This window comes from Falco peregrinus, chromosome 9 (genome assembly GCF_023634155.1).
Source record: "Falco peregrinus isolate bFalPer1 chromosome 9, bFalPer1.pri, whole genome shotgun sequence".
NCBI lineage: Eukaryota > Metazoa > Chordata > Aves > Falconiformes > Falconidae > Falco > Falco peregrinus.
In genome coordinates, this window is record NC_073729.1 from 9595833 (window position 1) to 9619695 (window position 23863).

General features: G+C 35.7%; 1 protein-coding gene across 5 annotated transcripts in view; it reads right to left on the reverse strand.

The window, feature by feature from the left end:
* Positions 1 to 23863, reverse strand: part of SBF2 (SET binding factor 2) — a 255203-nt gene that overhangs the window by 23120 nt on the left and 208220 nt on the right. For 2 of the 5 annotated variants that reach the window (XM_055813896.1, XM_055813895.1), the window contains exons 25-32: positions 23019 to 23164; positions 18923 to 19121; positions 16673 to 16869; positions 12228 to 12365; positions 10978 to 11073; positions 7331 to 7402; positions 4473 to 4657; positions 1984 to 2160 (exon numbers count right to left, since the gene is read on the reverse strand). In XM_055813896.1, coding sequence (XP_055669871.1) covers positions 1984 to 2160; positions 4473 to 4657; positions 7331 to 7402; positions 10978 to 11073; positions 12228 to 12365; positions 16673 to 16869; positions 18923 to 19121; positions 23019 to 23164 — 1210 coding nt within the window. The remainder of the gene's footprint in view (positions 1 to 1983; positions 2161 to 4472; positions 4658 to 7330; positions 7403 to 10977; positions 11074 to 12227; positions 12366 to 16672; positions 16870 to 18922; positions 19122 to 23018; positions 23165 to 23863) is intronic. The other 3 variants (XM_055813898.1, XM_055813897.1, XM_055813899.1) reach the window with 3 other exon arrangements.

A 23863-nucleotide genomic window follows, 5' to 3' on the forward strand; every position in this document is an offset into this window, starting at 1 on the left:
CAGTAGGAAAGAAGAAAGCACTATAGGAAAACAAATCACAGCAAAAGACATCTAAGAATATTTATGCAAGGAAAAAAGTAAGTTCAGAAAGTAGAGAGGGCACAGGGAAGTGACTCAGGGAGAACAAAATTCAACTGGAAAAAATAAAGAGGAAAAAAGATCAACCAAACAACAGTTAAACCCTACAGAATTCATCCTTGTTTAGGGCAGTCTCATTTTTTCCTCTTAAAAACAATCCCAATCCTATGAATATTACCATGGAAATGGTGATGGGAAACACTGAACTTCTCTGAACATTCACATAACCATTACTTAGAAACTAATTTTCCTGCAATTTTTAATAGGAAAAGATTGGAAAGAGCACCACTTTTAAAACCACGCAGTTTGTTTATTTTTCTATACTTTCTTTGGCAGTAGAATAGAAAGAAGGCTGTTTTCTGCTTTGCTTAGTAAAGAAACTGATATGCAATCCGGTTATACAGATGCAAGATGAAAAATGCAAAATACTGGGTTTATCGTTTGTATTCAGAAGATAGCACAGCACTCCAAATTTCTTCTTAGGTATTCACATCCTTATAAAGAAATATTTAGTCGATACAGTGTTAAAATCTATACTGTGTAACTTCTATTACCCAGGAGAGGAAAGCTTAATACAATAAAAACACATTTCCAGCATGACAGATCTATGTTCTTTCACAGGAATAGCAAGAAAATGTGTCAGATCAGTCATAAATTAACTTTATCACATATGTCACACGTGAGATGATTTAAACCACCGAAATGTGGTTTAAATGTCACACAGCTAGTGTGTGACATTATGTTCTAGCCCTGAGCAGTGATACACTATTACTTTTCCTCTCAAATATGCCAAAAGAGATTAACTCCAATGTTATAATCTCCCCTTGATCTCTCTGCTGCTATAGGGACATGTTTATGTTATCAAAGTGACATTCGACTCATTTAGCTGCACTTATCAACTCGCTCAACTACTCCGTGATTGAAAACATTCTCATGCTGAGGGAGCCAAGCCTTCCTGCCCCTTCCTGAAGAACACAGCAGGCAGTGCCCAGTGCCTGTGCTTGCACCTCAAGGGGAAGAAGCTAAGGCATGCTTTGCACGGCAGCGCATTTCAACCAGGAGTACATTTTCTGATGCATAATTACTGAAATGACTGCGTTACAAGTATTTCCTCCTTAAGAAATCAGCATAAGCGTCTATTCTGTTTTCTATGATTAATTGCATTTAGAAGAATATATTCAGCAGAGGATTCTGAACATAACATGCAACTGTTAAAGAGACATTCACTATAACTAAAATGGTTTTGGAGTTAAAAAGAGCTGACTTTTCCACATCCCTCTTAATTTAAATCTTGCAAAGTTACTTCCAGTCTTGCCTTCGTTTGGTTAATCTTTATGGAAGGAAATATAGGATAGGGAAGTAAGGGAACAGATTCAGAGAGAACAGAGATTAATACACAAATAATCCCCCTCTCCCCTACAAACACTTCCCCATGTCCCACACTGATAAACAGATGCTAGCTTATTTCTTAAATACTTGTGCATATGGAAAGCCAGGGTGGGAACACATATGAAGAGCAGAATACTGGTTTTAAAATCAAAAGGCTTATTTGTTGTTCTATAATTTTTTCTGATTTTTAAAATATATAAAATCAGAAAAAGCCGTTAAAATCAAGACCATAAATTTATACAGGCAGAAAAAACTGTCTTCTCTACTTTTGTACGTGTTCCATGTTATAAACCATAAATTATGTTCTAAAAAATGCCTTCCATATTTGTAAATGTTGTGACTGTATTAAAATAATGACGCTTATGTAATGACAGAATTGATAGTATGCAAAATAATGACAATGAATAAAGAACAGCTGGTTAAAACACAATAGTTCTCTGTCAGGAGAGCCTGAAATTTATTTTGTGTAAACAGCACTGCATATAGATTATTAGAAGTACCTGTCATACAAATTACCTGTGGGAACCACTCTGACTCCCCAAGTGCTTTAAGGAATGTTGCCTCAGAATCTGTAGGAATAGTGCTGGGAACACAAGCTCTCATCAGCTTTTTAAAGCTTGCCTTTGTCTGTCGGATGTCACTGAATTCAACAGGAACAAATTCACATTTCAAAGCAAAATCAAGTTTGAATCCCTGTATGAAAAGGACAGCAGCAGATGTAATTTTAAAGGGAAGCATATTTGTCACTGTCATCTCATTAAATCTCTAAGTCTTGCCTGCTTTATTGCTAAATATTTGAATTCCTAATTAAAAATCTGTTCAGTTACATACATGCCCAGGACAATAAAACTCCTTACACCACTTGCAAAACATACCATAATAAAGTACCCATCTATTACTCGTAACAGCAGAATATGCTGCAGCAGAAGATGATTGAACTCTTCATTTATAATTAATTAAGAAATCAAATAGAAACGTGAATAATTGTTACTATTGCATTATGGCAATTTAATTCTACATAATCATTTCTCTCGCATTACTCTTCCTGTATTTCTTTTCATCAAAGTGTCTCCTTTACCAGCACGTTCTGAGGGCTACAGTTATAAAAAGAAGACTTAACAAGATAAAAAAATTTGACATGAATGGATCCATTTGAAAACTTCAGGAAGAATGTTCTCTGGAGAAGCAAATGAAAATGCCAACCCAATAAAACTGGAAAATTTTGCAGGAAAATACAGTTTTCTTACTGTTCAAAAGAACAGTCGGTTCTAACAATGACAAATGTTTACTTTCAAGATTTCTGTTTAGTCTTTTATGTTACATTATTATGCCTTATAATATTAAATCAGAACACTGACTATAGACTTCAGAGGGTATTTCTGTAAATTACTGTCATGCTAATTATATTAGAAAGAGATAGACTGTCAAATGAGATTAATTTAAAATGACAACTTTGTGTAACAATGTGTAATGAAGAAAGTGAAAGGAAAATGAATTTGCAAACCAATAACAAAAGACAAAGTAGAAATGGAATAAGAACTAATATCTGTTATAAAACCATCATTTAAAAATACAACTGAAAATACAAATATAGAAGAATGTTCTTTGAAATTAAAAAATTCAAAACAGAAACTAAATTTGCAAAGAATTTTAATTCCCTCTGCTACAACATCGTTCTTCCATCTCCTGATATAATTTCAGAAAGAACTGAATACTGATCTATCTTCCTACTACCCATAAATGTTTTTGGAAATTATATATTTCAAAAATAACATAGCGTTTTACGCATGCTTACATTTTGAACAAGAAAGTAGAAAACAACTGATCTTTCAATCTTTGAATGCAGAGATTTGAAAAAAATAATCTGCAAACCTTTTCTGAAAAAAGGTAAAACTACCAGGCATTAATGTAGAAGATATATGTTTCTTAAACAACTGCATTTAAAATACTAAAATCTATACAAAGAGGTGTATGAAACTGTAGACATCATGGTCCTCGTCATGTAATCAAATGAGGATGGACAGAATTCTGGGTTGGCCTTATTCACATCAATTAGACTTCACCCAAGTTTAAGTGCTGCCCACAGTAACGAAGCTTTTCTTCTCTGGCAGTTGCTTTCCTGACTAACAACATTCCATTTGCTTCCTAACATATTTCAACACATTAAGAAAAATAAAATTGCTCTTTTAAATTGCCAAATAAGTCTGTTTCATGTTTCCCAAAATACAAATCACTGAGATGACAACTCAGCTGAACATTAGATGAGTAGTCAGCAGAATCAGGTACACCAGAGCATGGCTTTGAAAGCAAGAACTTGCAGACACAGAACTCCAGCATTTCCCTTGGAATAGCTCTGAACAGCCTCAGCCACTACACCAGCCCTACTCCATGTGCCTACAGTCCCAGCGTTCATCTTCATCCCAGCAGCTACACTGAGCAGTGCCAAATGTGCTGCCCTCGCAAAGCCAGTGCAGGGAGACAGCTGAGATGGCAAAGACACGGTGACTTCCTCACATGAAGGCTTTGCTGGATGCTCTGCTGCCTAGCAATGCAGTTCCTTCCTAGCCGTTTCTTTCCCAGTTTGAATGCTTTTACTGTGCACGAAGTTATTCCATTCCTCTAGTCATCTGTTACCCACCTTTGTATCTCAGCTCTACTACACATCAGCACTTGACCAAAAGTGACAAACAGGGCTCTACTCACAGAACTCTCGTGAATTTGAACTTGCTCTTTAAGATAACTTAGTATATTTTAATTTATGTTGATTTTCTTGTATTATATAACCTCAAAGCTTGATTTTTCACCTCCCAGGCAACACTGAGTTATATAGCGTTGTTATTCTGCATATAGAAATAATCCTCGTAAGAGTTTACACCTTTAGGAGAGTTATTCATCCGCTTTATCTGGAATATTATTTACTGCTCTGTAAAAACATCAGGGTTATTAAACTCAAACCACATGAAAACTATGTTAAAATTAAAACGAAAATTAAAAATTGCCATTACCCGTAACTGAGATTTTTCTCCAAATATATAGAGGGCTGCTTGCCGTCTCAAAAGCTGACTTTGCAGAAAAGGGCTGCTACTGTAAGAAGTGGAGTTATCTTTCCCTGCAAGTCTTGCACCGACATCAATGAATGGAGTCTGAGTGCTGATAAATCGGTTACTTGAACGAAGACTTGCCCATACACCTTCATAAAGATGAAAAATATTTCAAAATCTCTTTACATGAGGCACTGTAGATCTTAATTATTGAGGCATATACTAAAACATAATTTGGAAAGTAGAGTGCTTAAACATGTCATTGGCTCTCTCATAGGACATAATTAACAGTGCATGAAGTATTTTCGTAACAAATATTGTCAAAAACATCGTACTGCATTGTCGTTTTACCTAAGATACTAATACTGCACAGTGCTCTCTATTGTAGAGAGAATGGTTGCTATGGTTATCAGTAATACAATGATAAAACGAATCACAACTTGCCAGTAATTAGCATCCATTTAAGCATAAGGAACTGAAGCTGCTAGTGTTGTTATTTGCAGAGATTGGGACAAAAACTTGATGTATTTCCTTGTCAAAGGCTTATTATTTTGGAAGCCTAACTAGTAAGAATATTATATAATTATTTCCTTCAAAAACGGGAAATGTATCACTTAAAATTCCCTGCTACCTAGAATTCTAGAGTTCCGTTTGCCCTACCTAATGTAATAGTATCAACCGTATCGTATTATAATGAAAATGTATATAAAGTCGATCAATCAAAATACTACATTTCAGGATAAAATATTCAATATTTACTCTCGAAATGCCATGATTAAAATGCAGAATGCCATGAATAGTTTTTAATTGTCCACATCTAATGAACAATCAGAAATGAAAATCTAATCTAATAAAGTTCTTTATTTAATCTTGTGTTTCACAACTATATTCTAGCAGATGTGACTACAGTACAGTTGTGTGAGTAGAGAGAAGGATGCCTAAAAGATCATGGTCTTATAGTTTCAATCTAGCAGCTAGTTCACCATTACTCTTGCAGCAGGGCATGGAACAGAAATTCCAAAGCCAGCAACAACATGAGCTTGAAGCAGTGCAGCATGACATGGAACCACCGACTTGCACCTGAAAGCAGCACAGCAATATTCGAATGGCATTGTACCGACCTAACTGACGTCTGCCTCTCTACAGCATTTTTAATTTGCGTACTGTGCCTCGCTGATGCAGCCAGATTGTACAAATTTCCTCCTCTGGAAATGACAACACACAGACACTCTCTGATCCGATCATGCTTAAGTAAGCTTTGTGATTTCAATGTAAGATAAAATAGTGATAAACCAGATTGCCAAGGCCTGATTAGCACTAGGTGGAGAAGAGAGAAGTACTAAATGTTTTTTTGTTCCTTATGCCTTAGTTAACAACGTGAGGTACGTGAAAGGTACTTGATTTTCAGAATATAAATAGCACTACTTGAAAATCGAATCCCTTAAAGTATACTAAATTTGGCATTCAAATCGCAGCGTGAAATTCTTTAACCTAATACGCAGCAAAACAGTTTATCGGAAGAGACTCTTGTCCAGAAATCTGTGAAGCAAGATATCCAAAAGAGGCACCAGAAATCCCTTGTAGTAGTAGAAATTTAGATATTAGAGTATATAAAAAAAACCCCTCCAACCCTTTCAAGAAAATCCAGTAATATCCATGGTTAACATTTCTTGCGTAAAGAAAAAAAGCTGCAGATAACAGTAAAATTCCACTGAGATAGCTCAATCAGCAAAATAATTTTATTCTGTTTTTTGGAAGCAGGACTGTGTTTCTATTAAAGAATAATTCTGTACAGTAATCCTCAAAAGGGACTTGTCTGTACAGTTTCTAAGTCTGTCTGGCTGCTAGTCTTAGATGTGAGCAAAGGAATAGGAGTAACTGAGAACGGCTGCCTATGAGCTTACAACTTGGTAACAGTTCTAAAGAGTTTCCACTTCAAAGACAGACAGTTTTATTAAAATACCTCACATAGTACAGTAGTATGTTTAGTATAAACTTTTGTCCCACTTCTCAACTACTAGAGATGAAATAATAAAGACTTTAGCAAGCAGAAATTACAGCGAGCATTTACTAAGAGAAATAATCTCTCATTAATTCTGTATGAAAAAATGGTAGCTCCAACACAGACAACTGTCCTTAAAGATGATCGATACAAAAATCAACAGTGTCACTTTCTAACATTTTACAAAACAGGCCATCATTAGCACCTGCAGCACATCAAAAGCAGCAACAGTGGTTACAAATACGTGCTGATGAACATGTTGACCAGTGATGGATAACAGTGATTAAAAGACACAATTGTATTCATATTCTAATATTGCTTAGTATCTTATTTTTGTTAGAAGTATCTAGCTTTCATTATTTGGCATATATTGTATTATTAAAACTTTTAATTTGCCAGAAATAAATTTTTCCCTGTTCACTAACATTAATAATAACTTTGGAAAGTTCACTGACTAGGTCACGTTTCTTAGCTGTTTTACTAAAGCAGTAGGAGGACTAAATGCTCTTTTGCAGAATTTTGCTGTTTAAAATCTTCACACAGAAAGTCTTCCACATTTTAACTCCACATTAGACTATAACATTATTAAAGAATAATAACATGGTGAAGCGTGCAACTGATCACTGTCACTGCATCATACATTCAATGGCCAAAAAACCCCAAAACCAAACCAAACCACAACACTGAACTAAACCCCCCCAAATTTTGTTAATGCAGATTCAAGGCTTTCTGTCAGTAACACTTTAGCATGTATTAAGATATTGCGGTAGTTATGGAGATGGCAGAAAAGAATGTGCTTTCAGGACACAGAATACAGTACCTTGGTGGACTCTTCCCTTAGTTGCTGATTTGGAATTTGAATGAGTGAAACATTTATCTCTGTACCCAAGCACTGGTAGATAACAGTTAAGACAGAAGGAGGAGGAATGGAATGCACATTGCAGCAAGACACATCGCAGGAGAAAAGAAAAGGGTTACTTATTAATTTCCAGAGATCTAGTATACATTGAATTTATTTATAGTATATGATTTATCAGACAGCACAAATCTTAGTCATCACAAGACAAAACATCAATCAAGCCAGAGACCCAATAAAAATGGGAAGGAAGTACCCATTTATCAAAAAGGAGTAATTTTCATTGTCATAGCAATAGTTTCAAACACGTAGCACAGCCATCATGTGTTTTTCCATTATAATACCAAAGGAAATTTAAGTATTAAATCATTCTGCCGAATACTTTATTGAAAGCTTCTATCCAGCTGAAAGTTACCTTAATTAAAATCCCAACCTTAGTGCTTTTTAAAAAAACTGGTTTAGTCTATTTAGGTACATAATTTGATGGACCTTAAAATCAATCAGAGTGCAAAATGTTAGCTCTATACATCTACAAACATTTTAAAAGGACTGTGTAAAAGTATATAATTTAGAAAACATGCAATATCTATCACACAAAGTTTTTTTTTTGCCCCCTGGCAAAAATCCTCATTTTCAGTGGGAGCTTTATATGCTTATCAGAGAGTATATTTTTGGTTTAAAAGCCACATCAACACAACCAACTTCTCTTAACACAAATATTCTATTAAAAAATACTCTAAGTGTTAATGTCTCCTGCTTTTAAAATAGATGTCTGAGCTATATTTATTATAAATATCCTAGTATTTTTCCAACAGCAGCAAACTGTACTGAAAAAACATTTTATTCTGTTAAATCACACAACAATGCCAGGTAAGAAGTGCTGTTCTGTAGAACCACGCTACACTTACAAAGTAATGTAAGAAGAAAAGGTACCTATTTTGAGTGTATCTAGAATTCTTCTAAAAAATATTAACCAAAGTATTGCCAAAAAAAGGTCCAAGAATGGAAATCTATTATGAAATGTAAGTACTTGGCCAAATATTTCAGATCAGAAACAACTTAACTGGGCATCTGGCAAATACTTTGTTACAATGTTCCAGATAAAGTAAAAAAAACATACCTGACACAGACACAAATATTCAGGACTACTGATGAGCATTCAGATCTACGATGACTTTTAAAAATGAGAAATACTGTTCAAGCACTGGCACCTATCTTTTAACTTAAATTTTAAAAGGATGTGTATTAAAAATATGTTGTCTGGCACAAAAAATAGAAAATGGCGTTTTCAATTGGTGTATCATAACTGAAACTAGCTTTTGAGCCCTGGTACGTGTGAGAATAAAAACAAAGCCACAAAAACACTGCTATTGTATTTTGCAGAGTGTAGTGGGTAATCCATAGCCGCTTGCGATATAAAGGATCTAGCTAACCTCACTGTCTATTTTTTATTTTGTTTTTATTTTTGGGGGTTTTGACTTATTCTTAGGAATATGAAGGAGAAAGAAAGCACCATTTTCAGACTATCTGCATATGTCTGTTTTTTCAGCTGACCAAAACCCTGGATTTTTGGTCCTGCATACAGTCTCATGACACCCCTTCACATGTGAAATGTAACTAGCTGTGAAAAAGTAGTAAAAAGCTTTGCAATAATAAATCCTGTACATGAATTTATTTGATAATAACAATTTCAGAGATTCTATATATTTTGTGTATTTTATTTTCTTCTAAAAGAATTGTATTAGCTAATCTAAAACCTCGTGTTTACTCCTCTACAGGGAGATATTCCCTTTCCCTGTTCTCTCTTACCCGGTCAGCTTCTCACCTTCACTAGGGCTCCCACTGTACTTGTAAAACATTCTTACATTTCAGCAAAGTCCTCACGTATCCTGCTGAACTGTGACTAGACTGCAGATACTGGGCTGTAATTACACCTTTCACGTACACAGAGCAGGTGTGGCATCAATCCAGCAAGACACAAGATAACTTCTCTGCCCTCTTCCCGATTACTGCTGGAATTTGGCCAAGAGATTTCAACGTCCAACCAAACAACACATCTGTGACCTAATACCGCCTCAAGACTCCTTTTTTTCTTCACTGAGCAGCAACAAACTCATCCTATCACACTTACCACAAACTCTAATCCCTGAAACCAGCCATAGTTATTTCAGTAATCCTTTTATCTCTAAAAGACAACTTTTGATGCAGCCAACCCGCAAGCTTTCCCTTTCTTATCTGGAGCACCTTCACTGCCCCTCAGCACCACTCAGCTGTTGGCACTTCAGTCCCACAGGAGGGGATGGAGTACCACCAAACATCTGCTGCTGGCTGCCCAGCATTTTCACTGTTCCAGTGCAAAGCCAGGCTGGGCGCAGCCACCAATTTACCTAACAACTCCAGGCACTATTGACTCCTGTTTTCTTACCTCTAAATAAAATCATAGTATTTTTTCATCTCCATGTACTACAATAACAAGACAGTGAGCAGAGAACATAAAGAGAACTTTGATTTATGAAATACACATATACTATGATTCATGAAAATGCACTTTTTTTTTTTTATGATCACCACTTAACTGCCCTTCCTCTCTTCCCTTCTGCTGCATTTCTCACATAACTTGTCTATACAGCTCTGAGTATTTCTCTTTCCCTGCCTTTTTCCTTTCTTCCTTTCTCTAATCCCATCCATCTCTTTTGCAAGTTTTTCTCTACAAAATTGTTTTGTTCTTCCCCATACGAAGCTACAGTTTTCCTGTCACACCATGATTTAGGCTGGAATGGACCTTAGCAGGTCAAAGTAGGTCTAACTAATTTTAGATGAGGTGTCAGAAAGGAAGAAAAGCAACTTTTAGATGCTTAAAAATAATTTTAAGAGGAGTCTTCAGGGCTAAAGGCAGTAAAATATAAAATGCTCCCTTTTGGGAAACAGATTCACCTCTGTCCTAACAAACATATTTAAGGAATTTGATGCACTAATTTGTGCATATATTGCACATAAAAGATCGTAACAATTTCACCAGACTACAAGAGTAAAAGTAGTTGGAATCCACTTCACAGCCTGAACGCTTCTTGTATAAATGACAATGAGGAGCCCTTGTACCTAAGAATAACTATTTCCAAAGAATGCACTATATCTCCCTACTTACTACACCCGGGCACATATCTCCCTCCTTTACCTAGAGTAAAATTATTCAGACAGATTATTGGCAACTTTGTGAAGCATCAGCTAATCTTCAGTCAAATGCCAGAATGACCTGTAGTGGAGATTATAAAGCCCATTCAATCCTAATATAAAATATGTCTTTTCAGGCCATACACTTTAGACAAATTAAAAACATGCATGAATCACAAAGTATTTCAAAATTTAATTCCCGAGTGCTTGATTTTCCATTGATTTCCAACATGGAACAAGCTTTATGTCAATGGTAAGTAGAGGACTTAAACAGAAATTAGATATTTAAATCATGTCATGGACTGAGGTTAATCTGCAATTTCTATTTTGTTGTTTCAGAGGGTAATGAATCACTAAGCAATGTAATTATTTTCATTTCACTAACTTTTAAAAAATCATTTATTACTTCAAGTAATAGACTTTGAGCTAGTCTTACTAACCTCCTTGAGCAAAGCTATTGGATAGATTTACATCCAAATGTCCTGGCACTACCTGCTTAAACACAGTAGACATTCTTGAAGCCCTCCTTTCAGTGCCTAAAGTCAGCCAAAAAAAGAATAGAAGATTAAAAAACTACTCAGACTAACACTTAACATAACTGATAAAATGCCCCTTTTCAACCAATACAGCTAAATTCTTGCCAATTTCGTACTTCAGATTTATTTTTAAGACAGATGTATACATTGGCAACAGTATGGAGATATTAGATACAGCTAAGTAATCAACATATTTTACAACAAAGGAAGCAAAGCATGCACACTTCAGGAATGGTGTTATTTTACAAGAAGAGCCACTGAGTGGCTATATTAGGCCAATTAGCACCAACTGAGCAAGACAAGACAGACACAATTTTAAGTCACATACTCGTCTTTCTAAGACATTGGGGTGACCTTCACATAAACCCTAACAGGTTTCATCACATAGTAACTGAAATAAAACATGGATTCATTTCTTCATGGTTCCACATATAAGTAACTGAAATAGTGTATTGTGAAAGAGTTTTCATGCAAGTAAAGCGCTATTTGGAAATGACATTAAAAGCCCATTATGATGATGTAACACACACAAAAATGCCTATATACCTTCCATGGCTGTTGCAGATAAATAGTGTATCTGTTAAGGCAGAATCTGAGCTTACAATCTCATATTTTCTCGTTATATGAAATAGAGTAGTATTTTGCATTCTCTTCAGTTTGGCAGCTTCTTATACAATATACAGTTTTTAATACACTTAATTTGTTGTAAGACTTTAAAGCTCATCTTTGCTTTTGATTCTGTTCCATAATGTAATTGTTGCATTTGGTACATATAAAAACCCAAAACAAAACAAAACCCAGAAAGTTTTGGCTTCTTGATATTCTGGAGAACTTTATTTGTTCCAGCATTGCAATAAATTACTAATGCCTCAGGACTGGACATTATACTTAAATGGATTTCACTAAAAAAATGACCCACAGGTGGATAATAGTTTACTGTTGGATTAAGAACACTGAAAAATATTTTGAGAAAGATTATAAACATCCTTTACATACAGAAAACTCATTCAACTGAAACTAAGAGTGAATAAACTATCTGCAAAGTATAACTAAAGAAAAAGCAGAATTTGTATGGGCCATTGGACTAACATGAAATTAGGAAAAACTCACTTTTCAACTTTACCATAGAAAAGCACTATACAAACCAATTTTACCTGGAGACAGAGCAATTGTTGGTCTAACAGTGAGAGTATTACTGCCATTCATTTTGCAGTGGACGGATATCACATTTAGGAAGGCTTGTAGGTATTTTTCCTGTTCTAAACTGCTTGAAGATTCTAAAGAAGCAGGAGCTAGAGTCACAAGAAGAATCAAATACATTAAAATACAAGTACCTTTATAAATACATAGAATAGCAAAACAAAAAGCTTATTAAAGCAGAGCATTGAAATTGTCTCGTAGTTTGTCAAGGTTCAAAAAGCTATTCCTTTGATGACAAAAAATGCCCAGATGTTCATCGCCTGCAGAGCAGCACCCAGCAGCATTCTCTTGCATTCCACCCCACAAAGCTAAACTTCTGAAAGAGTCTGTTACCTCACGGTCACTACTTCAAACATTAATCACTAGCCAGTGATCAGAGCAAACGTAATGGAAATGTAGTTTTCCCTTCACTCTCAGAATGACAAGTAACGTTTCTAAGTTTGTGCTGCTTGTCAGCAAATGTCAGCCTTTTAAAAGAATGTGTAGAGAACCGTTTCTTTAACAGAAGTAAGTTAAACCCATACTCAACCAGTGCTTCCTCATTCCAGTAAAGGAAGGTTACTTGAGATATATTGCCCAGTCACTGAAGTATACATAGATCAAAAGACACCAGTGTTCATGCACTCTGCTGCATTTAGAGTCATCAATGGAGATAATCTACATGTCCTTCAGGTACCCCACCTCCAGAATCCGACCTTGTGAATGGAACGAAGAGACGAAAGAGGATGGGCAGTGCATGCACAGCTGGGTTACACACGTTAAGGGATCCCTGACTATGAAAAGCAACGTTCCCATTCCTCAGTGACAGTCCACCTGCTCCTTCACCAGCAGGTAACTTGAGGAAGAGTCTCCCCACATACTTCGGTAACTTGTAGGAAAGGGAGCTGCAATCTTGTGAGAACCACAATTCCTTCTCAAAAAACTTCTGCATAAAACTGTATGTGCATGTAGCTTCAGATGACTACAGATGTCAGAAACAGAGTAATTTTCTAATTGTTACTGTGTTGCTCACATTGCTGGAGACACAAGAAGGACCATTTCAGAGAGAGAGAAGTGGCTGCAAAAGACGGGATGAAAGCAAAGCCAGAGAGGAAACAGCTTAAAAACAGAGTGTGGAGCTAAAAAAGGCAAGATGAGAAGATATAATGGCTCTGACAAAGTACTGAAGTTAAACAGTCTACTTAAGACAATCTTGAGACCTAAGGAAAGTTAACTAACAAATAACAAAACAGAGAACCAAGGGAAAAAACCCTCAAAAGTAAGAGAAATAAAAAAATGAATCTTAACCAGAAAAACTCCACCCATTTGTGTGCAGGTGTGAGGATTTAAAGGAAGGAAAGGAGATGAAGGTCAGGCCCTGGGCCACACTGTGGTGACAAAAAAGTGTCCGGTCTCAACGAGTCAGATCTTTTTCAAATGCCAAAATTTTTTGAATTCTAGTTTATTGCAGCCACTGAGGGACTCGCTATAGGACAAAAATGTCATAGCTGTTTAAACCAAACCAGGATTTGGTATCTTGACCACAAAAGCCAAGATTTGGAAGAAGAGATAAGGGGAGAGAGTCAAAGAATTTGATCGAACACACTTTGATGAACCACAGTGGTAACTTATAAATTTTTCTAGTGATGATCCAATCAGATTCTGTGCTGGAGACTAACAGACAGTAACCTAATTAGCTGGAGGTGGCAAAAGAAGAAATGTCAAGATAGGCCTGTTAAAATTAGTATCTAAATAGTCCTGTTAAAATTAGTGCCTGAATTGGAAGTACAATTAGGAAGCGATTAGAAAACGTATGTGCAGGAAACGTCATGCTGTTTCTGTCTGACAAAGTGGAACAAATCTGGAGAAAACCATTATTTTCTCTTCAACTCTTAAGTAGAGTTTACACATCCTGAAATCCACTTGAATGATCTCTGGGTCTCCTAGTCCTTGAAGCAATCCCACAAAGAGTCAATTTAGTTCTTAATTTAGCTAAGTGAAAGGAAATAAAATGCCAAAATCAAAGGATAGTGTCTTCACTACTTGCATTTACAAAGTTTTATTTTGTGAAGAGTATTGGTTTTGCAGTGTGCATTTTAGGAAAGAGGCTCAGGAGACTAATAGCTGATTTATATGAAAGCCTGTTATTGAACTGGGCAGACATCTGAATAAAAAGATTGAGGGCAATAGTGTCCCTGTGAAAGATTATAGATGGAAAATTTCCCCTTCATCCTTAACACCAATCATCCCACCATACAGTGCTTAAGAGCAGTATAAGGGGATGAAAGACTACTGGTGACTCAAGGTATGAAGCCCTTACCTGCACAGGTGAACACAGATTTCTATAGTGACTGATGTTTTAAGTACTGTATCATACACGAAAGCCAACACAACAGCATAGATTTAAACAAAAGATGGGGATGGTGATCCTGGTAGCAGTTTAATAAATCCCAGGAAAGAAATGCATTGCTTAGTAACTCAGTTAAGCTTGCCTCAGCTGCTAATATGTGCTCTATATGCCTGGGTGCAGGTTGCTGCATCTTTACCTTACAACAGGTCCCAACACAGTCAATAATCCAGCCTGTATCAGGGTAACTGCTCTCTTGGACAGTGTTACTACATACAAGAAACATACATGGTCTTCCCACATGGCAATTGACCAATACTTGTAACTCACGTGTAGAATATCATATTTAGAACTACAATGCCCTGCAAAAAACTCCCAGAAAAGGTGAAGTGAAATTCTGAAACCAGCTTTCACGTTTCAAAGGAACTTCTGAAAAGACCTGCACACTCTCCATCTCATATTCAAACATCTGTTAATATCATCAAATCCTTTGTGGACAGACATTAGAAAAACACAAATCTGTTGCATATGTAGTTTGGTTCTGTGCAACACTTCAGTACTGTGCTTAATTTCTCTAAAAATATATATTCAGTGCTTCTTACGTAACATACTGATCTCAGCTATGCTTTGAATGCTTGCTCAATACCCAATTTAACAGGAAATCACAAAAATGTTCACCAAGTCCCAGCAGGTCTTCTTGGCTTCTGTCTATCAATCCAGAACCACCTAATAAAAACCTACTCGTATGAAACCTCTGCTTAGGAAGGTATGCATCTGTCAACTTGAATTTAAGTTAAGATTATCTTTGTCCTCTTAGTTTGCTATAGCAGAGAATACTCAGCAGATAATTACCAATTCACAAATTAGCGTTAATAGCCAGTCCAGGCAGCGTCTGATATAAAATGTGTTTTTCTAATATCTCTGAAATTTTGAGAAGATTTTTGCATCTTTAAAAAGATGCAGTTGTTACACACAAAACCTCATACAGCTTAACATTATGGCTGATATAAACTGTTATTTACAAGTAAAGGAAATGTAGTTTTCATAAAGATACTCTGTGAAGGAAAAATTCAGGAAGACTATGCAGAAAAAATTCAAATCATGACCTTCAAATTACTTTCATGCGACTTGCACATATTTGTACAGTATGCTTGTTACAGGCTTTGAAAAATTCTGTAGAACAAACCATTCAGTAGAGTCAAACCTTTTAATTGTGTTTTAATCATTACTGGGGTGAGACACAAACATAAACAAGACCAAGGAATTTCCTCACTACCTTAATGAGCTCCTGGTATTCCAACTCCCCCTCAGATTTTCTTTTCCTTAAAAATTATGGACTAATTCTAGAATAATATCTAAACAACTTTGATTAAAGAGAACACTGTCATTTTCTTCAGCAATACGCCAAGTTCACTCTTGACATGACATTAACCTGAAGAAACTTATCAGCATAAGAGATGGAAATCCAGGCAGTCACAATACGTATCCTAACTACTGTCTGTGAATGATAAAAGTCAACCAATATTATTTCCAAAACTAATGTTGCCCTAATGTTATATTCTCCTGAAAAATTTAACTATTCTGACAAATCTTGTGCTGGTCCAATCCTGATCACACAAAGGAAGAGATTCACTCAATGGAAAGACTCCAACTAGAATCTTTCAGGTCTATGCTTTATAAAAGAAAGAAAAAAGTTAAACTAGTATTACAATGAAAAACATGAGGAAATCAAATGGATAATGGTCTTCCTAATATTTTATACAATCTTCTATTAAAAGGGACAACACACATTCAGTATGTAAATCAGTGCAAAGGAAAAAGATAATTTAAGGGCAACAGGGAACTCCGCATAGCATTTGGCAGATACCAGCTTTCATTTAAATTACTCTTTTTGAACCACTTTCGTGCCATTCAGGACCTGCTTCTTGACATACAGTAAATTGAACTAACGCAGTATCAGATAACCGTTCATATCCTGTGACTTTTGGTTCAATCATATGACTGATTTCCTCTAGAAAATAAGTATTTATACATAAAATTACTTACACAGAAAGCCTAGCTGCATCTGCTCACCTGTAGGATGTGTGTTTTGGGATTTGAAGAGGCCAACAACACCTTTTCCGTGAAAGCCCCCAGATCTGAGTAGAAGAGTACTGTTTTTAGTGTTTTTCCAACAGACAACTGGCAGGCGATTGTGACGGTAACAGCGAGCAACTCTCTGCAGACTGCTGTCTTGAACAGACTGAGGTACTACCAGAAGCCCAGGGTAACTGTATTGACAAAAAAGTGAAAAAAAAAAAAAAAAAAAGCTTTCAAAACTTTAAACAACAACAAAAAAATTCCCTAAAATTACAAACTGAATATAAATCTTAATGAAAATACACCTCAACCGTTTAGCAACTCACATTTTTAGTCCGATCAGGGCAAATACCTTCATTTGTAAAGAAAACTGCATTTTAAAACCAACTTTAATTAAGAAAAATTTCTAAGACTATCACTAGTAGTCTCTTTCCATTTAAGGTTATTTTTTATTTGGTAGTATTTTTCTTCTTAGTATATCTCTTATCTGGCACTATAATGAAGCTGTATTTTTCAGCATGTCAAAAAAGGGAATTTTGAGGCATGAAAATGATGCAGTAGTTTTGTTCTGAACTTGTATATGAAATATGAGAATTGAAAGGAAAGAATGTTAGATTGCCTAAAGTATCACAACTAAAACAATAGGTTTTGGTTTATGTCAAAATACATTTAAATTTTACAGTCAGATTCCTTGGAACAGTGTATTTGAAACTGCATTTTTGTGTGATTTTTAAAACAATACAATACATTGAGAGATTAAGAAATTCACTGACACAACACCTTTAAATACAGAAAACCCAGCAAGAGAGTAGTTGTGCTCATGCTAGCAAAAGAAGGATTCAAGTAATATGGAAGATTATTTTCTAACTCCTCCAAAAATATTCAATTTAAGTGCCAATTTCATATGTTAAGAAGAAACCAAGACGAAGAGCAGGGAAAAGTTAATGCTTAGTAAACAACTTTGTTCCTCTACAATATACACCGCTCCTGTAAATTCAGTTCTCTGACGTTTACTGAACTGCCCTCATACAAAAACTGATATACATAATATTTATGGTCTACTTCTTAAAACACAGTAACCAAACTAATACGGCACTAGGTAAGTATTTACATCCTGAGATTTGTAATCCACTCAGATATTAATTACCTTTTCAAAAAAATCCTATATAATATTAAAAACTGGTGATTTGGGGGAGGAAAGAACTGTCTCTATCATGTGCAAAGCATAGCGAAAATGCAGATTTAATGCCTTCATCTGCATTGTACTCAGTGTTGACTGAACAAAACCAGTTATTATTCCATTACTTTAGTCTAGTCTAGTCTGCTCATCTAGCCAGAAAACAAGAAATGATCCAGTATTTTTTTGTGTGCCCTTCTTTCCATGAAGAACTGGGGATTTCATTATCCACAATGAAAGCAATGACTAGCCAAAATTGGTTTTAGGGAATGCAAATGCTCTTCTGATATGACTTACACCGGTATGCTTTTGTATTAAGAAGAATTTTTGTGGGTGGTGGTAATAAACTACGTCAGCTTGCACAACAAAAATGTAGTAACATTCATGTGTTAAAACACAACACTTACAACACATAACAAACTTCTAAAGTAGTGTAGATATCTTCATGAATTTAACTTTAAAACGTTTTTTTATTTTAAGAAAATAGTTATGTATAATTGCTTCTGAGGCTTGCTTTTTTTATTTAGGAACAGAATAGATTTTACATGTAAATGTATTACTTAAATAATTTCCAGTACCAACACAGCAAGTTACAGAAACCCTACTGAGAGAGTGAGCTCTACCAGCTAACTTTATTGGCGAAGTCAGAAAGCTGAAAAACAGCCAAACGATTTAGACATCGGTGTAGAAAGCCAAGAGAGAGCGGCAATTCAGGGTATCTGTGTTAGCAGTCTCCTCCAAAAGCCCCAGGGGCACTCTCTTTCCATGGGCTACAGAAAGAACCTAGGAAAGGCGACTTGTGCCGTCTGACAGAGCTTCTGGGGCAGTTCTGCAAGCTCACTGCTGGCTGCCGTTGCTGGCAGTCTTTCCACATCTGATGCATACATGTGCAGCCACCAGAACACAAACCTCTGAGTGGAATACAAATAGCTTCAAGGTCACTGGTTGAACGCTCCTACTGCAGACAAGAATTTTCTCAAGAGTAAGTTGCTTAAAAGGATACATCATGTGGTATATGTGTTACGTCATCTTTGTTTTCGACTACTTGGCTGAATTGGTAAGCTCACCTTCTGCAAAGTGAATACATCCTGTTCAGCGCAGTTATTCTTAAGTATTCTGGTTTTGAGCGAGAAGAGTTACTGCTGATGGTCCCTAGTCCCAAACGCTGATAGTCTCTGAAACAGGCTCTTTCTACTAATTGCTCCATTGTTGATTTTTCTGATGCTTTTAAGGTACCACCTGTGTGCAGCTCGCTGTCATCTGAAACTGAAGTTAAAAATCTTTAACAGCTTGCTACTGGGGAGGCCAGCAGCTACACAGAAAATGATGCTACTTTCTTCTGAACAAAATATTAGTTTCTCCCACTGTCAGTGATGAATGACAAGAATATATCCAAACCACACTTTATAGAAATGATAAGAAATAAAGTAATATTTTAGTTAAGAAACCTGAATATATCGCACATTTCCTATTGCACTTGTGACTGGCAAGGCTGACAACTCTTGCTAGAATCCTGGAAAAAGTCCTCTCATATATTCATTTGAACTGAACTGAAGGCAGATAATCTTCCTTTTGACAGTTTATGAAAACCTGTTAAACTCACAACTGCTATACAAAGATGTACGCAGGATAGAATAATGACAAATACGCACATAAATCCATTGAACAGACCTCACAATTCTTTTAAACTACCTTGAAAAGATGTAACAATCTTTTTAAGGCTTGGTTCAAATAATAAAAAGAAATTATTCACATAATTTCACAATAGATGACACTAGGTTTCTTAATGCCTTGGGTTCAATGTCAAACAGTAGCTTTGCTCAGCCGTGCACATCAGCTGCACTCTCCAGAGCAGAAAAACCTTTAACCATGACAGATAAAAACCATGTCACAAGTTCAGACTACACTGAAATTCAAGTCAAGCAAGGTCTTTGTACAAAACCTGCCACCTGCCTGTTATTAACTTCCAACTAGTTCCAAATACTTCTGAAAGCAGATTTACTGTTCACAGCATGTATCAGTTACTTGTTACCACCTCAGGCATTAAAATACGTGCATATGAGGGGAAGTATTTCCTCATGGATGAGGTGCTGAAAAGCATAGAAGGATTTAAAACAGGACTTTATAAAATGAAATTAAATTTATTTTTAAAAATAGAAATTATGGTACAATTAAAATTTACTGGCAGTAGACAACATTCAGAATTTACAGGTGTAGAATCCATAGAAGTTTCTTTTTTGTGCACCTTAGCATAGAAGATAAATGAGCAATTTTATCACCCCTGCAGCTCAACCAACAAAAATGACAATTCTCTATTTGACCTAAATAATACAGAGTGTAATGCCATGGGTATCTCCCCTTTTTTCTGTGTTTCCACATCTGTCATGGTAAGAAAGAAGTTACAAAACATTTACAAGTATAAAGTACGCTCACAAGAAACAAAATAAATGAGTTTTAGAAATAATTTTATTTTGGACCATACAGAAGCTTGGTATTTAAGTATTTAAATACTTGGTATTTCTGAGTGGAAAGCTATAACCCAAGTAAGATGAGGGTGCATTTTTTGAAATATTTTTTCCTAAATTCATTGTTCTTTCATGAAAGCAGGTATATTGGTGATCCAAATTTGCAAAACGTTTTCCTGTGCATAAAAAGCTAGAGACTATAAGAGCTTATATCAGTGTCCTTCACTTGAAGAGGGAGATGAAGAAGTTTTGCTGTCTCGAGATTAAAATGGATTTTTTAAAATCTGATTTAGAAAAGAAGATGAATAACCCCTCTACTTTACTGTTCCCGAGATATGACTGTTGGTAAAAGTGGGTTTTACAGACTCCTGTTTTATGGAACACACCAGCATGATCACTATGGGAAACAGAATTTAGTAGTGATGATATTCTAATCTCTGAAAATAAAAAGAAGGGATGGAATCAGAGGGAGATTGGGTGTTCATTGGCAACAACTTATAACTACATTACTGTGCCCGGTTTTGGAAATCACATTGCAAGTTATATGTAGACCACCTAAAGAGGACTGAGAAAAGAGCAATGAAGATGATTAGTCTATCAAGACTAACAAACAAAGAACTGAAAAAACTGCAGATGTTTAATATCCAGAAAAGAACAGAGAAGTATTACAATAGTCCATAAATACATTAAGCACTACAACAGGAATGAAGGGAATCATCTCTTCTAATGTATATGGTGGCAGAATAAGAAGTGAAGGTTTTAAATTGTGGCGAGGAAATGTTTAGGCCCGAATATCAGAAAGTTGCTTGATTTTCTCCAGCATTAAGGATGATTAAAGCATTAGTCCAAATTGCCTAGAGTTGCAGAACCTTCATCTTTGAAAGCTTCTAAAAAAGGAGTTAGGTAAACACCTATGAGGAACAGATCAAGTATGTTGATCTTATCTTGGGGCAAAGAGATGGAGCAGACGATCTCTTGAGGTTCTTTCCAACCCCATCTTTAATATTTCTTTTTTAAGACAATGCATCACCCGCTGTAGACACTTCCCATTTGCTTCATCGTTGGTACAGCTGCATAGTTTCCCATACTTCATTTTTGAGACTTGCAAGAAGTCATTCACAGCAGTAAATATAAAAGAAATTGCAGTGATTAAATAGCAAATTTCCTACGGCAATTTAGACTCTGCCTGAAGCAAAATGTTACTACTGTTGCCAGCTGACTATACCTGAGGTGTCAGTGCAGCATGGAGAGAAAAGCAGATTGTCAGACTTGGATGACATTGCATGTTCCTGCTCAAAAAATCTGGAAAGCAGCAGGCAGGAAGCCTCACAATTTATATTTTTAAATTTTTGTTAGGGGACGAAAAAAGTGACTATCGCCCATGTTTATATAACACCCGTGTTCATGGAAGAATGTAGTTGTTTTGCATACAAGCAATACAAGAAACTCTTTAAAATTTCTTCATCGTCGAGAAGTAAGAATACACAGGTATGATTGTGCTTGCTGCCTCTGGGTGAGGACACAAAATGACCCCAAAATCACACAGGTACAGCCTGAAGAACTGCTTCTGACTCAAAGAGTCTGCAACATCAGAACACCTACTAACACAGCACTGAATTGAATTACCAGCATCTTCCTTAAGAACGTAATTTTTCAGTACTGAAAAGACATTCTGAATTTTGCAATCCTTTCTTTTTGCCTTTTTTCCACCAGTTTTATCTGGAATGAATGAAGAGAATCAATAATTTCTAGCTTTCCTAGAATGGCTTTCTTCCATTTCAGAGAGAAGAGAGACAGCGGAGTAACACATCCTGCTTTAGACAACTGTTATATGTCTGCTCGTAAGTCACATATGTTGACTTGCTCACTGACCAAACATTTAAAAGGACAATTAGGCTTGTTTGATGTTTTGAAAAAAATACTAGTGTTCGGTAAACACTTTGTTATCTGAAATGCCTTTTTTTTTTTTTTTTTTTTCATATAGAAGAAAGAACAGTATGACAAAACAATACCTGTTTATGTACAGGAGAATCTGGTTCCCTCTAGTGGTTTATTATAAATTAGCACTGGTCCAGATAAGGATATACTGACAGCAGCACATGGTAGAAAAAGAAGTATTTGGAAGAAAGTCAAACTCCACACCATCACACAAATTATACAAAGTGCCCAAATCACTTCCTACCTTCTGTCCCCAAATCCTTTCAACCAAAATTTGGAAAAACGGTATTTTCAGTAGTAATGACTTCCGCTGCTCTCAGAAATCATTTGTCACTTCCACAGCCACGTAAGTCTCCCATCATATTTGCTTGTTTTTGAATTTCAATGATTAGTGCTTTCTCATCACAGACTAACTGCAGATGTCACGACATCTAAAGATAAATGGAAGCTACAGCATGCTTCTGGGCTGTTCCATCTACACTATTATAATGTAAAAAAATGATAAAAAATACACTATATGAAAATACTTCAATAATTGAATAATCTAGTATTGTGCTTTACTACTGAATGAAGTCAACTTCCTCTTTTCCCTCATCATCACAAAAGAAAACACTTAGCAAATGGACATATTTGAAACCCTTCTCTTTCCTGCCTAGAAGAGTGCCATTTCTTCTTGAGGACATTTCTTACTCAATATATTGGAACGGAAGCATAATAGGATAAACTTATAAACTACACAGAAAATTTTTTTTATTATTACCAGAGATATCATCATCTTCATTACAGCCTGGGCGATTCCCTCTTTCTTCCACTATTGTGCCTGTCTTCTTCTTTAATAAATACTGGCGTCCAATTGTCATCTTCCCAGCACGTTTTGCTCCTTTCACGATGCTTTTTGAGAAGGTACTATAAATTCATAGCAATAAGAATATTTAGAAAGATGCATATGATTCTCCTGACAGCATGTACAGATTTTTATGATGAATGCACTTACCCAAATAAAATGTACTTCATATTTTTTCATTTATGACAAAAATTATACCATCCAGAAAAATGCCTTCCTATATTGATTTTTAAACATCAGTTTTATTACTTTGAGATAAATTTGTGTCTGTGATGTCTAATGTTAACAAATGATCAGCCATCTTCCTTCTTTAGGTATTTATTTTATTTAGGTATTTATTTAGCAATGTGATAAATTAATGAAGGCAACAAAGTAAAGGCAGGAAAGACAGAAATCACCTTAAAGTTTTAGTATTCCATGACTAGCTTACATTTCTACTTTCCTATGTCAACAATGCAATAATCAACACAGAATCACAAGAACCATCACTCTGGAACAGAATAATGATCTATCTAGTCTAGTAATAATTAATGCATAACATAAACTACAAGAGGACCCAACGTTCATACTCTAGATTAAAAAACACTGGGACAACTATACAGACTGCACTAAGGGCAAGATTAATTCTAACCCACATTAGGTTATTAACCTATGCCAAATCAACATGTATATCATACTAATCTACCTTTTATTCAGTAAATACAAAAACATCGGAATAGCAATCAGTTCTTTTGACTTTTCTGAAAATTGCTTGAATGATC